General features: G+C 40.2%; 1 protein-coding gene across 2 annotated transcripts; it reads left to right on the plus strand.

Annotated features, from left to right (window-relative positions):
• The first annotated feature begins 11,106 nt into the window (after positions 1-11,106).
• On the plus strand, positions 11,107-14,743 carry LOC131910251 (cathepsin R-like). 2 transcript variants are annotated; one of them, XM_059262227.1, is made up of 7 exons: positions 11,107-11,232; positions 11,519-11,641; positions 11,734-11,883; positions 12,342-12,566; positions 13,246-13,408; positions 14,030-14,147; positions 14,644-14,743. In XM_059262227.1, exons 1-7 carry the CDS (start codon positions 11,107-11,109, stop codon positions 14,741-14,743), a joined length of 1,005 nt encoding a protein of 334 aa, XP_059118210.1. The 2 variants fall into 2 exon arrangements, with proteins under 2 accessions (XP_059118210.1, XP_059118211.1); XM_059262228.1 differs by having other exon boundaries at positions 11,522-11,641.
• Positions 14,744-15,397: the final 654 nt, after the last annotated feature.

The following is a 15,397-nucleotide window of genomic DNA, read 5'->3' on the forward strand; positions in this document are numbered from 1 at the left end:
CATACAACATTCATGAATCATAGGCATAGAAGGAAAAGATAAATCCCAGGTGAATGGTGTAGATCAGATCTTCACCAAGATCATAGAAAAAAACTTCCCCAAACTGAGAAAAGATGTACTTACTCAGATAGAGAAAAACACACAGAACACCAAATAGATAGGACCAGGAAAGAAACTCCACATACCATATAATAGATGAAACATTAAATATACAGAAAAAAGTATTGAAATATTGAAGAGAAAAGCCACAAATCACAAACAATGGCAAACCCATCATAATAACAGGTTACATCTTAATGGAAACTTTAAAAGACAGATAAGACAGAAGGGCTTAAGCATTGTGCACCCCGTTCTAAGAGACCACAGATTCAGCCCAAACTACCTGAACCAGCAAAAAGTATCTGAAAAGAGTTGAATGACAATGACAAATATTCCATGATATGGGCTTACAGAACCAGCCATGATAGCTAATTTTGGTTGTCAACTAAACATACATGGGAAAGAGAACCCCATTTGAGAAATTGCTTCCGTTAGATTGGCCTGTGGGTATGTGTTTGGGGCATTTTCTTGACTGCTCATTGATGTAGAGGTGCCCAGCCCACTGGGGGTGATACTATCCCTACACAGGTGAGGCTTGGCTGTGTAGAAGAGGTGGATGAACATGAGTCAGTATTTGGCAATTGGATATGGCTTCTACTTCAAACTCATACATTAAGCTCCATGCCTTGATTCCCTCAATGACAAATGGTAAACTATGAAATAAAACCTTTGTCCCCCAATTTTCTTTTCATCATGATTTCTAGCACAGTGACAGAAGCCAAAGAAGAGCAGAAATTGGTAGCTAGAAAATGAGGTGTTGCTATGATAGACCTGACTTCCTTGTTTAAGAGGGGGATTGTGGTGGCATTTGGAAGCTTTGGCCATAAAAGCCATTGAGTTCTCAGATGTTAGTGTACTATTCAGTACTATTCAGTGTACATATTCTATAAATTATGTGGAAGTCGAGAGACAAGAATGGGTGCTGTCCATTGTAGTAAGTCTCATAGCTTTTGTCTGTGTATTAAGCTTTAAGGGAAGAAATGATGGAGGAGTGTGAATATTGTATCTAGGAAGAAGCACACTGTGACACAAAATAAGTCTGGTCACTCTGATTATATAAGTTTAAGGATCATTACTTAAAAATCATTTCACTTAACCTAGAAAACATGTAGTCAGACTAGGAATAATGTAAAGCAAGTGAGATAGAATTTTGCCACCAGAAACTCTGGTAGGAGGTAGGCCTCAGGAGCAAGTTCTAGGCAGGCCAGCAGGAAGCTCAGATATGAGTCTAGCTCAGGACATATCTATGAAATGCTAATAAGCTAAGCCCAAGTTGGTATTGATGAGCTACTAAACCAGCACCAAACTGTGAATTCTAAAGATGCAAAGTTACCTCCTAAGAAAATAATAAAAATAATTGTATCTTTGAGAATGGTCTATAGGATTGCACTGCAGTGCTCCTGAGACATGAATAATTTATTCTGTATGTTGGTACTCATCTGCAAGAGGACTTGAGACTCTATGCATTGTTCTGGTCTTAGTGACCACTGAAATTTCAGCCCTATAACCTGGCCTACAAAGACCTACCTGTCAGCCATAGTCCAAGCTCACAGGGATCTCCTGGATCTCCATCAATGCTAACCTCCCAAGCTTTCTTAGCTGAAGGACTTCATAGCAGTTGTGAGTCAAACATGGAAGCTTTCAAAGTGTCCTCACTGGAGAAGACTTCCCAGTGGAACCCTAGAGTAGCATGTCTACATAATATATTTTCCTCACTTGGTGAGTTGTCTGTTTAGCTTTTATTTTAGCATGATATTATAAGGGATGTTTGTGTGAATAAACCATGTATAATCAAAGGAAAAATCTTGTGTGGACATGTTGCTGGAGAGCTTCTCTCCAGGTCCCACCAAGCCCCCACAGTACCACAACCCACGTATAAAATAATCACTCAGATGCTTATATTACTTATAAACTGTATGGCTGTGGCAGGCTTCTTGTTATCTACTTCTTTTATCTTAAATTGACCCATTTCTATTAATGTATAAGTTGCCACGTGGCTCGTGGCTTACTGGTACCTTACATCTTGCTTGTCATGGCAGCAGCTGGCAGGTCTCTCTCTCTCTGCCTTCCTGTTCCCTCAATTCTCCTCTCTGTTAGTCCCGCCTATACTTCCTGCCGGGCTACTGGCCAATCAGTGTTTTATTTATTAACCAATCAGAGCAACACATTTGCCATACAGAACATCCCACAGCATGGGCATTCTTAATGCCTAGCACATTTCAGCCCATAGGCCTGAACACTCATCAACAAGGGTGGTGTCATTTTGGTGCTGAGCTTCATCCTTGGTGCCAAGGAACAGCTTGTTTGTGCTTAAATATGAAATGCCTCATTGTGGCGAGGGTTTCAGAGTTGCATTAATTCATCCAAGGCAGTGAGGTGGCCCTGAATCCTGGCCAGGGTTTTAGAATGAGGAGGATATTCTTTGTAGCTTCTTCATGAACACATATTATATGGAGGGTATAACTTTGCTGAGTAATTTTTCTCTGTGTGATTCTTAATAAGCAAAAGTAATTTCAATGGTATGGAAATAAAAGTGTGTAGGGAAGGTAGAAACATGAAAAAGAACAAGGATATGTAAGTCCTCATCATGGCTATGAAAAGGCACTTGGGTAGATGTGACTCAGGAGGAGTGGAATCTTTTGACCCAGTGCTTCTATTCCTGTTGACTAGCTCTTTCCTGCTGATTGTATCTATCTCTTAGGGCTCAGAAAGTACCTGACCCATGTTGCTGGAGAATTTCTCTCCAGCTCCCACCACCAAGTCCCGCCAGTCTCAGAGCCCACTTATAAAATAAACACACAGACTCTTACATTATTTAAACTGCTTGGCCATTAGCTCAGGCCTGTTATTGTCTAGCTCTTACTCTTATATTTAGCCCATTTCTATTAATCTTTACTTTGCCACATGGCTCATGGCTTACAGGTACCTTACATCTTCCTTGTCCTGATGGCGGCTGGCAGTGTCTCTCTCCGCCTTCCACTTCCCAGAATTCTTTTCCTTGTCCCGCCTATACTTCCTGCCTAGCCAATGGCCAATCAGTGATTTATTTACTGACCAATCAGCAACACACTTGACATACAGACCATCCCACAGCAGACCCAAGGTCCAGAATCATTGGCCTCTGGGACAGAGTGATGGAAGTTCATCTGTAGATCTTTCCAAGTTAGGGTTCAGTGTAATTGCCTGATGCAAGATTACTCAGGTGTGTCCTGTCCATTTTGTCCCCACAGCTAACATATCCTGCCAAAGGAGGGTCTTAGTAGTGTATGTTTGTGTGAAGAATGGGTCTATACATTTGTAAGGGAGGAAAATAAGGAGTAGACAGCCTTTGCGATTGGCAAGTCAGTCAAGACTACAGTATGAACTCAGCCTTTACATTTAGCCAAATTGATGGTGTTTGAAGTTTACTGTTAAAAAAATTCTAGTGTTTTTAATATAAATCTATTTATTTATTTATTTATTTATTTATTTATTTATTATTTTACATCTTTGTCAAAGTTTCCCCTCCTTCCTGTCCTCCCAGTACCTTCCCTGAACCACCTTCTGTTCCTACCCCCAATCCACTCTTCCTCCATTTCTGTTTAGAAAGGGTAGGCCTCACGTTGGTAGCAACAAAACATGGCATATCAAGTTGCAGTAAGAGTAAGCACCTCTCCATGTATTAAGCCTGGGTAAGGTGACCCACTATGAGGAGTAGGGTCCCAAAAGCCAGTAAAAGTGTCAGAGACAGATCCTATTCCCACTGCTAGGAGTCCTACAAGAGGACCAAACTACACAGTTGTAACATATATGCAGAGTGACTAGGTCAATCCCACACAGGCTCTCTGGTTGTTGGTTCAGTCTCTGCGAGCCTCTAGAGCCCAGGTTATTTGATTCTGTGGGTTTTCTTGTGGTGTCCTTGACCTCTCTGCCTCCTACAATCATTTCTCTGCCTCTTCTGCAGCTATAAATATGTATTCAATAAATTTCTGACCTTTGAATTAACTAAACATTTATTCATGAATATCAATGATAATAAAGTTGACAGTGCTACAGAATTAAAAAAAAACTAGTAGTAAAGCAGAGGAAAGGCTTCCTGTCTTTTCCTTCTGTTCAGTGACCTCAGTTCCTCCTGTGTGTCTTTAAAAGCTGGGTATGCCACCATGTGGTTGCTGGGAATTGAACTCAGGACCTCTGGAAGAACAGCCAAGTACACTTAACCTCTGAGCCATCTCTCCAGCCCTCTGAATAGGTGAGACAGTTGATTGACTTGATCAGTTTGGGAGGCATCCAGGCAGTGGGACCGGGTCCTGTGCTCAGTGCATGAGTTGGCTGTTTGAAAACCTGGGACTTATGCAGGGATGCTTGGCTCAGCCTGGGAGGAGGGGACTTGACCTGCCTGGACTGAGTCTACCAGGTTGATCTCAATCCTCAGGGGAGTCTTTGCCCTGGAGAAGATGGGAATGGGGGGTGGGTTGGGGGTGGGAGGGGGGAGAACAAGGGAATCCGTGGCTGATATGTAGAATTAAATTATATCGTAAAATAAAATAAAAATAAATAAAATAAAAAAAGGAAAAAAAAATGCTGGGTGTTGCCAGGTGGCAGTGGCACACACCTTTAATCTCAGCACTCGGGAGGCAGAGGCAGGCGGATCTCTGTGAGTTCAAGGCCAGCCTGGGCTACAGAGTGAGATCCAGGACAGGTACCAAGACTACACAGAGAAACCCTGTCTTGAAAAACAAAACAAAACAAAACAAACAAAACAAAACAAAACAAAAAGTGTGTTAATAGAATCTAACTGGCCTACCTGATGTTACAGAGTTTTGCTAAGCGGATTTTCTAACCTCAGAAAATGTAGAGATATACATGAGAGTCTCTGATCTATTCCTTTGAACTCCTTGGTCTGGCATATCTATGGTATTGGAGTTGGTAAAGAGTGGTGGTGTCTCAGACACATAGAGAGCAGAGTGAGCCATCTTTCTATCCAGTTATTTCCAGTTTCTAGATGACATATGTGAAAACTAAAGATTAAGATTTAAAAAAAAAAGTATTAAAATTTTTACAAGATGTTGTACTGGAGCCAAGTACCCAATCAACTTATGAGTAAGGGATCCATGAAACAGCCAGCATTACTGGATTTAGTTGGTGAGCTTTACCCCAATTCTCAGAAAAGAAGCAGAGGTAATTTAGGTTGTATTTTGAGTAGTTATTTTTTGGCAAGCATTATTCATGTTACCACTGTGTCAAGACTAGAACATCATCTGCCACTTTTTGTTTTTATCCAAACTCAATAGGAAGACTTTGCATACTGCTCCCAGAGAAAACTTGGTGTTCAAAGTGCAAATTCATGCATTCACCTTCTTATCACATTTTCTGCTTGTTTTCTTCCCATTTACCTTTTTTTGTTTCTCAATTGGGTCCTATTACAAAACCAGTATCACTGACCTATAAACTCTTCTATCAAGGAATTACTTGCTTATATTCTTGTACTGAGACTTCCACTTTTTTCTTTTTTTATTTGATTGACAGATTCTGGGGAATTTAGGTCAGATTATAGAGACCTGCAATAATGGTAGGAACCCAGTCCATCACAAAGAATTTCTCTATGTCTGTTCAGAAAAGCCATTATGGCTATAAAGGGAAATTGTGATTAGCACTGATGAGGAGAAAGTCCCCATTGAGGTAGGAATTATTTTCTCTTTGAAGAAGACACACTGTGCTGCTTTTGTACCTGGGTCTTGTCAAGAAAATGGTTTCTCTGTGCTCTGTTCTCATCTTTCAGCACTGTTCTCATGGTTACTGGTAATAAATGTCAGAGTATTGCCCACATAGAAGACACTGTACTTGGTGCTTGATAACATATAAGGTAGTCAGAAACTTCTACTGATAAAGTCATATTTCGAATTCATTCACATGAATAAGAAACAAAACCAATACTTGTTGGTCAAAGCCTATTCAAATCACACTTACTAGAACAAACTTACCAATATTCTGGAGAGTAGATGAAGTCTTGACTGACTGTGTCCTCTTGACATAGGCATGTGAAAAATCCCAATGCCTCAGACATTTGGAAATGTAAAAAAACAAAAACAAAAACAAAAAACAAAAAACAACTTTCCCTCTGTTCAGAGAAGGGCTATGGCAAAGCTTTCCTTTGTTCAAAGTAGGAAAGCTGATGAATGATTGACCTTCATCTAAAACCAGTGTGTGCAGATACTATTAACACCATCTCCCTCCTCACTGACATTTACAACCTGAGAATGTTCCACAACATGACCTCTCACAAAAACTACCTAATCCCTCTCATTGATGCTTATGTAATAAATGTGCTGAGTTTCTGGGTGGCATAATAGATGTATTCTATCAGAGTGAGCACAAGTCACCCCATTACAGGTTTTCTGTGTGTGTGTCGTTTCTTCAGTTTTTGTTATTTCTATAGTTCCTAGTCATGCCAGTCAGGTTTTTAGGACTCAGTTGTGCTTAACACCACAGTACTCATCATTATGTTAGCAATGGTTACTTGTTATGAAATCAAAGCATAAACCCCTGGTTTTCCCATTAAAAATGGCAAGAGAATCTTGCTGTTTCTTTTGGCTTTCCAGAGTCACTTATATTGTTCTTGTCATGTGAATTAACAAACAGCAGGGTTCTAAAATCTTGGGAATTGGCTAATTCCAGTCCAGGTTCCATAGGGACGAGTCATGGAAAATTTGGAGTTCCATAAAGAAACAACACATTTAAAATTGCCTTAGTACAGTGATTCTGTGGGTGTTTTCAGAAATAGAGATTGATAGATGGCATCAAAGCCAAATCTAGACCATTCTCCTCCATTGCCACCATCCTGACTTCAAATTTCCTTACTGCTTCATATACTTTACATATCCTAGTGCTGTGAATATCACTCTGTGTAAATAAAATGCTGATTGGCCAGTAGCCAGGCAAGAAATATAGGCAGGACAAGCAGAGAAGAGAATTCTGGGAAGTGGAAGGTAAGGCAGAGAGACACTGCCAGCCGCCGCCATGAGGAGAAGCAACTTGTTAAGATACGGGTAAGCCACAAGCCACATGGCAACTTATAGATTAATAGAAATGGGTTAATTTAAGATATAAGAACAGTTAGCAAGAAGCCTGCCACGGCCATACAGTGTGTAAGCAATGTAAGTCTCTGTGTATTTACTTGGTTGGGTCTGAGCGGCTGTGGGACTGGAGAGTAAGAGAGATTTGTCCCGACTGTGGGCCAGGCAGGAAAACTCTAGCTACAATATACCACATAGAGAGAGACAAAAGAGATAATATATGGTATCCACAATTTTGTTAAAAAAATTGAACCACAGAGTATATATGTAGCCTGGTAAATACTGAGGAAAAATGTGAGGTATTTCTAGTTATACAATGGATCTGTAAGTTTTACTTCCCAAGGTTACTATAAATTCTATTAAAAATTGTATCTAGCATATTTGGAAATTTTTGGAATATGGATTCCCAATTCAGTATGAATATTTCAGTAATAATTACCAAGGTGCTGATAAACATGATGATGGCAATAATGCCACTCTAAGTTTGTAAAGATAATAGTCTTATATGTAGTCATATCCCAAGCAAATACTAAAATAACCAATGAGGCCACATCATCCTTATGAAGTGAGGCATGATGTATATTTTGAGGGAATGGACATTTTTAATCACATGTAGAAGCAGACTTGAGATCATCTCTTTTTCTGCAGGAAGTTCTATTTTTAGAAGTTAATTCATTACAATGTTTTTCCTTTATCATAACACACATGGGCAATGATATTAATTGTAATATTGTCTGCAGGAAAGTAACATATTTTCCAAGATGTGCATCACTATGGACAAGGGGATTGTTAAATGTGTTGATATCTGTCAAACATTGGAATGATATTCATGCATTGAAATTAAGGCTTCAACAGAATAGTATTGAAGTTGGAATAGGAGCAACTTCATGATCTGAAGCTTCTGAATATCTTAGACATTATGACTGCATTTTCAGGGATCATTTCTCTAGTTTGTAATACCTAAACCTTAGGCATCTTCCTTAGTTTTGGACCAGGACAGTCCTGTAACTAATTTATCAATGTAAACATGCTATTTACTGAGAAACCCTTGCAAAGTCTGGAACGTATGTTAGCTTGGGCCTGAAGAGGTCCAACAGCTTCAACAACTCACCATCTCTTGTTGTATTTGATGACTAAAGGAGGGGGAGGGTGTAGATGTAACCAACCTTCTTATTAAATAAGAAACACAGAACCAATACAAAGAAGAAAGCCAAGAGGTCAGAGCTAAGAGCTAAAACCTTACCCTTCCTCCTGCGGTGGTCCTACCTCTCCGAACCAGAGCTACCCCTGTGTTAAAGTCTTTATATAGAGTTCCTGTTCTGCCTTCTCATTGGTTGTAAACCCAGCCACATGACCACCTCGTCACGGCCTGTCTGTATAGGCCTCCAGGTTTTCTATGATTGGTATTGAAATTAAAGGCATGTGTATCCAATACTGGCTGTATCCCTGAACACACAGAGACTTACCCAGCTCTGCCTACCAAGTGCTGGGATTACAAGTGTAACCCACCACTGCCCTGCTTTCCTATGGCTTGCTAATAGCTCTGACCCCTGGGCAACTTTATTTATTAACATACAAATAACATTTTAATACAAATAAAATATCACCATAGGAGGGAGAGTAGAGAATTATTGTTCAATATCCAGAGACACCTTGAAAAGTAACCCTTCTCAATATCTCCTGTGCCGATTGCAAAACAATGTGGGTATCCCCAAGTACACCAGTAAATGGTAAATATAGGAACATCCAGTTGTATGTTGCCGTAATGAAGAGTGACAGGTGAGATGGTGTTTCTAGATGACTGCTCAGTATAACTCTCAAAAGAGAAAAAAATTACAGAGTTTCTAGAGAACCTCACACATATCAAACCATTCACATCCCCTCTTAGGCTTCAACTTGAATATCACTATCAACTTTGGGGATCACTATCCAGCTCAATATCACCCTGATACAGGTTAATAGAATATCTCAGGGTCTGTGTTATCACAGGATCACACCATAGTTAGGGACTAAACACAAAATATAATGTACTAACTAAGCCCACACAAGGGATGGCAACCAAAACCTCCCATTCTAAACTGTTCTGGTACAACATTTCACAGTTTTTTCCAGGGACATAACCAACTAACAAAAATGTTAGGTATAACATGATCCAAGGCCTACAGGATTCTTATCTAACTTCCTTGGACAAGGTTAACAAATTCAGCTCCCCACTGTCCACAGAGGAAGCCTACACCTACCCCACAGGGACAAGCTGAGATTATATCTCAGAAAAAGCCTGAAGTCCTAGTGCCTGAAGGCCTACTTCAGTAACCAACACAGCCAATCAAAAGAAGAGTATGATTGAGGAGAGGCAACAACTGTATACATATTTGGTATTTAAACCCTGAGTGAGGTGTTGCTTGGCCAGATCCCGGGGCCTCAGCTATTTCTGAAGAGTTGAGTCTGTGGAACACATTGAAGCAGCAGAAGTCACCACAGGTGAGGCCCTGCCAATGCAAAGGCAGGATGGGATGTAGCCCTGTAGGGGAGCTGTGAGAGACTCTATGGAGGATGGGACAGATCCCCCAAAAGGAGAATATATTCTAAGGCTCAGCAGCCCTGCTGTGTGTAGGAGTGAAGAAGGCAAAGAGGAAATCAGGCCCTTCTTGGGCCCGGATTTGTATAAGTTCCTGTTAAGTGCAAATGTGGGTCTGTCCATGGAGTGTTACATCTGGTCCTTTGAACACCAGTAACCATCACTGTCACCTCCTGGACAATAGAGATTGTTAATTGCACATAATCTCTTTGTGCATGTGTTTTCAATTGACATGTGCAGATATTGTAAAAGGTGGCATGTCCCTATTCAAGTGCTTTGGGTACATTTCTTTAGAGACCCAGAAAGTTCTGAACATGAAATCCCATGAGTGGTTTTCTGTTGTACTTTACCTGAACTCCTGGATCTGACTTTATATGCTTTCCCCATGTGACACCATTCTAGTTGACCTAGTTAGTAGAGAGTTCGGTCTCATGGTCTTAGCTGTAAGACAGAAGGAATAGTAACTGATTCTTACTACATTCTTTATAGAAGACATTTCACAAAGTTTTCATTCAAGAAGGGAAGGGTAAAAGACAAGACCTAACCCTGTGTTACATTAAAAAGGGATATGATACCATGTGGCCCATAATTCGAGCTTATCTTGAAACTAGGAGTTGATACCACATAATGGAAGTTTTACATCATATAAATTGCAAATCAGTGATATTCTATATTCTCGGTTGTTTTTAGCATCTGGTCCTCCATATGTATGGAGAGCTCTCTGAAATAATAAGATGCAGTACACTTGAAGTTTTTATTGCTAGAATTTTGGGCATGTATTCTTCATTTTTTATGTTTGATCTAATAAGAACCAGTGGCTGATTTGGTTCAAACACATTCTCAGCCTTTTCTACAGTTTCTGGGGTAGTATTTGGAAAAATACTTCAGCCGGGCGGTGGTGGCGCACGCGCCGGGCGGTGGTGGCGCACGCCTTTAATCCCAGCACTTGGGAGGCAGAGCCAGGTGGATCTCTGTGAGTTCGAGGCCAGCCTGGGCTACCAAGTGAGTCCCAGGAAAGGCACAAAACTACACAGAGTAACCCTGTCTCGAAAAACAAAAAACAAACAAACAAAAAAAAGCAAAGTCCTTTCTTGGCCGGGCGGTGGTGGCGCACGCCTTTAATCCCAGCACTCGGGAGGCAGAGCCAGGCGGATCTCTGTGAGTTCGAGGCCAGCCTGGGCTACCAAGTGAGTTCCAGGAAAGGCGCAAAGCTACACAGAGAAACCCTGTCTCGAAAAATCAAAAAAAAAAAAAAAAAACTTCAAAAAATTTTATTGACCATAAATTACTTAATTTATCATTCATAAAATATTTCTTTAAATGTTTAAATATAGTTGTGTCTTAATTTCTTTTTTCCAACCCAGGTCTTGAATTATGACTCCTGCTTTCTTCCTGGCTATCCTGTGCTTGGAAGTGGCTTCAGGTGTCCTAGCCCTTGATCCCAGGTTGGATGTTGAATGGCAAGAATGGAAGATGAAATATGAAAAATCATACAGCATGGTTGGTAACCTAGAAACTGTCCAGAAGAGCCTCAGAGTGAATCGACATTGCTGTTGCAAGTGTCAAAGCACCTTAACAGTCAAAGACCTCATGCCCCACTAAGAGATTATCTAATCACAATCACTGTGAGCACACAGTGGCCTGATCCCCTTTTCCTCAATATGTGGAGATTGTGTGGCTACAGTATACTGAAATCCCTCCCCTTGGCCTTTATTTACCTGTAACTGCAAATCTACTTGGTCAGCTTGTCCAGAAATTAATTAGAAATAACTATTCTCATTTCTAGGAGGAAGAAGGACTAAAGAGATCAATATGGGAAAAAAACATGGAAATGATCAAACGTCACAATGGGGAGAACAGCTTGGGTAAGAATGGCTTCACCATGGAAATGAACGGCTTTGGTGACATGGTGAGTGTGACATGGATTCTTCACTGTGTTCTCTTGAGTGCTTCACATGGAGTCCTTTGTTTTATAAATAATTTATGGACTTTTCCTTGAAGACTGTGGAAGAATTCACGAAAAAAATGAATAATATTCCAGTCCGGACTCATAGGAAGGGGAAAAGCATCAGGAAGCGTTCAGTTGGTGGTGTTCTCCCCAAATTTGTGGATTGGAGAAAGAAAGGCTATGTGACTCCTGTGCAGGACCAGGTATGACAGTATCACAAGCCCATATTCTTAAACTATGTTGAAGAGGAAAAGGACTTGGTACTTTTGTGTGCACAATGAGAGATCTGAAGTTCATTTTTAAAATAATATTCTTTTTTTGAATGCTTCGTACAATTTTACAGTGTCTATTGATCCTAGCAATCTACCACACACAGTCTCTAATTATTAGCTTCTACCCCATTTCTTTGTATAGTTTATGTCCCATTTTATTGTCATTAATAATCCATAAAACCAATAGGTCCTACTCAAATGTTCATGTGTGTGGACATCCAATGGGGCATGAGCAAAGTGACAGAAGTCATGTTCTCTAGGAGTCTAACCATCCTTTCCTAGGTATTTGTCAACTGCTAGTACATAATTTTCATAAACTATTATGCTGTCTATGTTGACAGTATAGTTAGTATTTGTTTGTGGATGATTGTATTTTATTTCCTGCTTAGGAATATTGTAATTCTTGTTGGGCTTTTGCTGTGACTGGTGCCATAGAAGGACAGATGTTCAAAAAAACTGGCAACCTCACCCGTCTGAGTGTTCAGAACCTAGTGGACTGTTCTAAACCACATGGCAATAATGGCTGTGATTGGGGTGATCCGTACATTGGCTATGAGTATGTTTTGCACAACGGAGGTGTGGAGGCTGAGGCAACCTATCCATATGAAGGAAGAGTAAGTGGACCTCCTATGTTGCCATTTCAACTCAACTTGGAGTGTGGGACTACTGTAGAGACAACTGACTGTCTTCAGAGCTGAAATTAGTTCGTAGAATCACTCTGTACACCATCAATGCTGTCATAAGCATATTGACATTTGCATAGCTTTCTGGTGGGGTGAGTTTGGTGCAGCTCTCTTTGCTTCTGTGCACAGGGAGAATATGCAGTCTATTGTACATACTAAACAGATTTTTCCACCATTAAGATTTCTTATGGATAGGAAGACCAATTGGTTATCACTGAAGCTATGAGAATTAATTTTCTGTTCCAAATCTCCTAGTAGCATTTCACTTCCTGAGATGTTTATAACAGTCCATACTTGAGTGTGCTCAGCTGCAAAGGGAAGAGTGGTGTGGTTGTGACTCTTGCCCTCTAGGACTTGGGTGGAAGTAACTGAGTCTCTCTCTCTCTCTCTCTCTCTCTCTCTCTCTCTCTCTCTCTCTTTTTTTTTTGCTTTTTTGAGACAAGGTTTCTCTGTGTAGCTTTGTGCCTTTTCCTGGAACTCGCTTTGTAGACCAGGCTGGCCTTGAACTCATAGAGATCGGCCTGGCTCTGCCTCCCGAGTGCTGGGATTAAAGGAGTGCGCCACAACCGCCCAGCCATAACTGAGTCTCTTAACTCTTTGTTTTTTAAAGGAAGGACCATGCAGGTATGATCCAAAGAATTCTGCTGCTAAAATCACAGGATTTGTATCCCTCCCACAAAGTGAGGATAGTCTAATGGCTGCTGTAGCAACTATTGGGCCCATCTCTGCTGGAGTTCATATTGCCTCTAATTTGTTCATCTTCTACAAGAGAGGTTAGCATATATTATGAAATTAAAAAAAAACTTGTGATATCCCTGTGCCACTACATATTCATGGGCTCACTTTTATGTATAAAATGTGATATGAACATTTGGGTTTCTAGATTTTTCCTCCTGTTCATTCAATAATACTGAGTTAGGTTTTTCATCTGGTATGACCCCTACATGCAAGTTAATATGTTATAATTCATAAAATTTATTGCCCATATAATCTTTCAGTTTTTCTCCATTTGTTGGCTGTTTTAAACATATAAAGAGACTGATTATGTAAAATCAAATTATAACAGAACATCTTGAATTAAGCAATTTATAACTTGTGAGTTTAACTTTGCATGAAATTGCAGTAGCAAAAACATAAGATTCCAAGAAGTCATCTTATATGCACATAGATAAATGTGTTTCAACAAATTTATGCTCATTTGTATTTCTTGAGTTTTCTGTGAAATCCTATATATGTTAATAATCTTGGTAACAATTCATCCAACTGTGAGGTCTGATTGTACTTTATATCATTTCAGGGATCTTGGAAAATGCTTACCTATAGTTACCTATGGTGGCAGTGGTCACAGTCAGGTGTCATGGGCATCTCACACCAGCTTCCATTTTATTTCTCAGGTATTCTTCATGACAAAAAATGCAGCAACACAACAGTGAATCATGTAGTTCTGGTTGTTGGTTATGGACATGAGGGAGAAGAAACTGATGGTACAAAATACTGGCTGGTCAAAAACAGGTATGGCATGCCAAAAATAAAACAAACATATATTTAAAATTCTAGGGGCTAGAGAGATAAGTCAGTGGTTAAGAACACTGGCTACCCTTCCAGAAAACTCATGAAGAGATTGCCTGTTGCAGTTAGTATTTGGATAGCTCTCTAGAGAACTTTATAACAGTTCTCTGTTCTTGAAAAAACCTGTTCTCATTTTCCCTTGTACATGTATAAGTGGTATGTACATATATACATGTTTGCATGTCTGTGGATACATGTGTGTGCAAGTGGACATGTGTAGAGGCCTGATGTTAACACCAGTTTTTTCTCAATCATTATCCAACTTCTATAATGAGGCAGTGTCTCTCACTGATGTAGGAGTTCACTGTCTAATCTGGCCAGCCTATTTGTTCCAAGTATGTCCTGTGTTCATGTCCAAGAACTTGTGTTATGGAGACGGACACTACAATGTCTTCATGCCTTTATTCTTCTACTAAACGGAAGCTACAATTTCTTTCAGCTGGGGTGACGAATGGGGCATTGAGGGATACATGAAGATTGCCAAAGACCGGAACAACCACTGTGCAATTGCTTCATATGCTGACTATCCCATCGTGTGAGCAGCCTGATGGTGACAAGGAAGTACTTGGCAGGTGACGGCATTTCCTGAATAATGCCATCTGCTTCAGTGACCAGCCTTTCCCTGGTGTATTAAAGAGCTGAGTTCAAGTAGAGCCCCATTGCCATGTGAATTGTCTTAGCTTTCAGTTATTTGACATTATGAACATGTAACTGTTGCTCTCACTAAGGAAGATTAATGGTTCCTGCAGCAATTTCTTTCAGTTTTAATGATTGTGCAAGCAAAACACTAAAATTCAAGCATAATTTCTGTCTTCTTTCTCTTTTCCTGGAGTTTGTTTTGGTGGTCAAACACACAATTCATCTTAAATTCAGGAGTGAACAAAGTGCTAGTGTTCAGGAGAAAGGGTGGGTTACTCATTCTCATACTCGTGTGATGGATGCATTCTACCATTGGTTGTCATTTGTTTTTAGGGTTCTATTTATCCACCAGCAACCCTGCCCAGAAAGATTATATGAAGATTTTTGCTTTGACATTTTTAGTTGACACAAATTTACCCAGTTTCAATTCTTGGCCATGCCGTGCAGTGAGATGGCACCACGTGCCCCTCCTCTGCATAGTGTTGGGCTGTCATTCTACCTCATCTATAACTTCAACCTTGCACTAGCTTCTGCTAGAGCCCAGTAACTCTACT

This window comes from Peromyscus eremicus, chromosome 5 (assembly GCF_949786415.1).
Source record: "Peromyscus eremicus chromosome 5, PerEre_H2_v1, whole genome shotgun sequence".
NCBI classification, from domain to species: Eukaryota; Metazoa; Chordata; class Mammalia; order Rodentia; family Cricetidae; genus Peromyscus; species Peromyscus eremicus.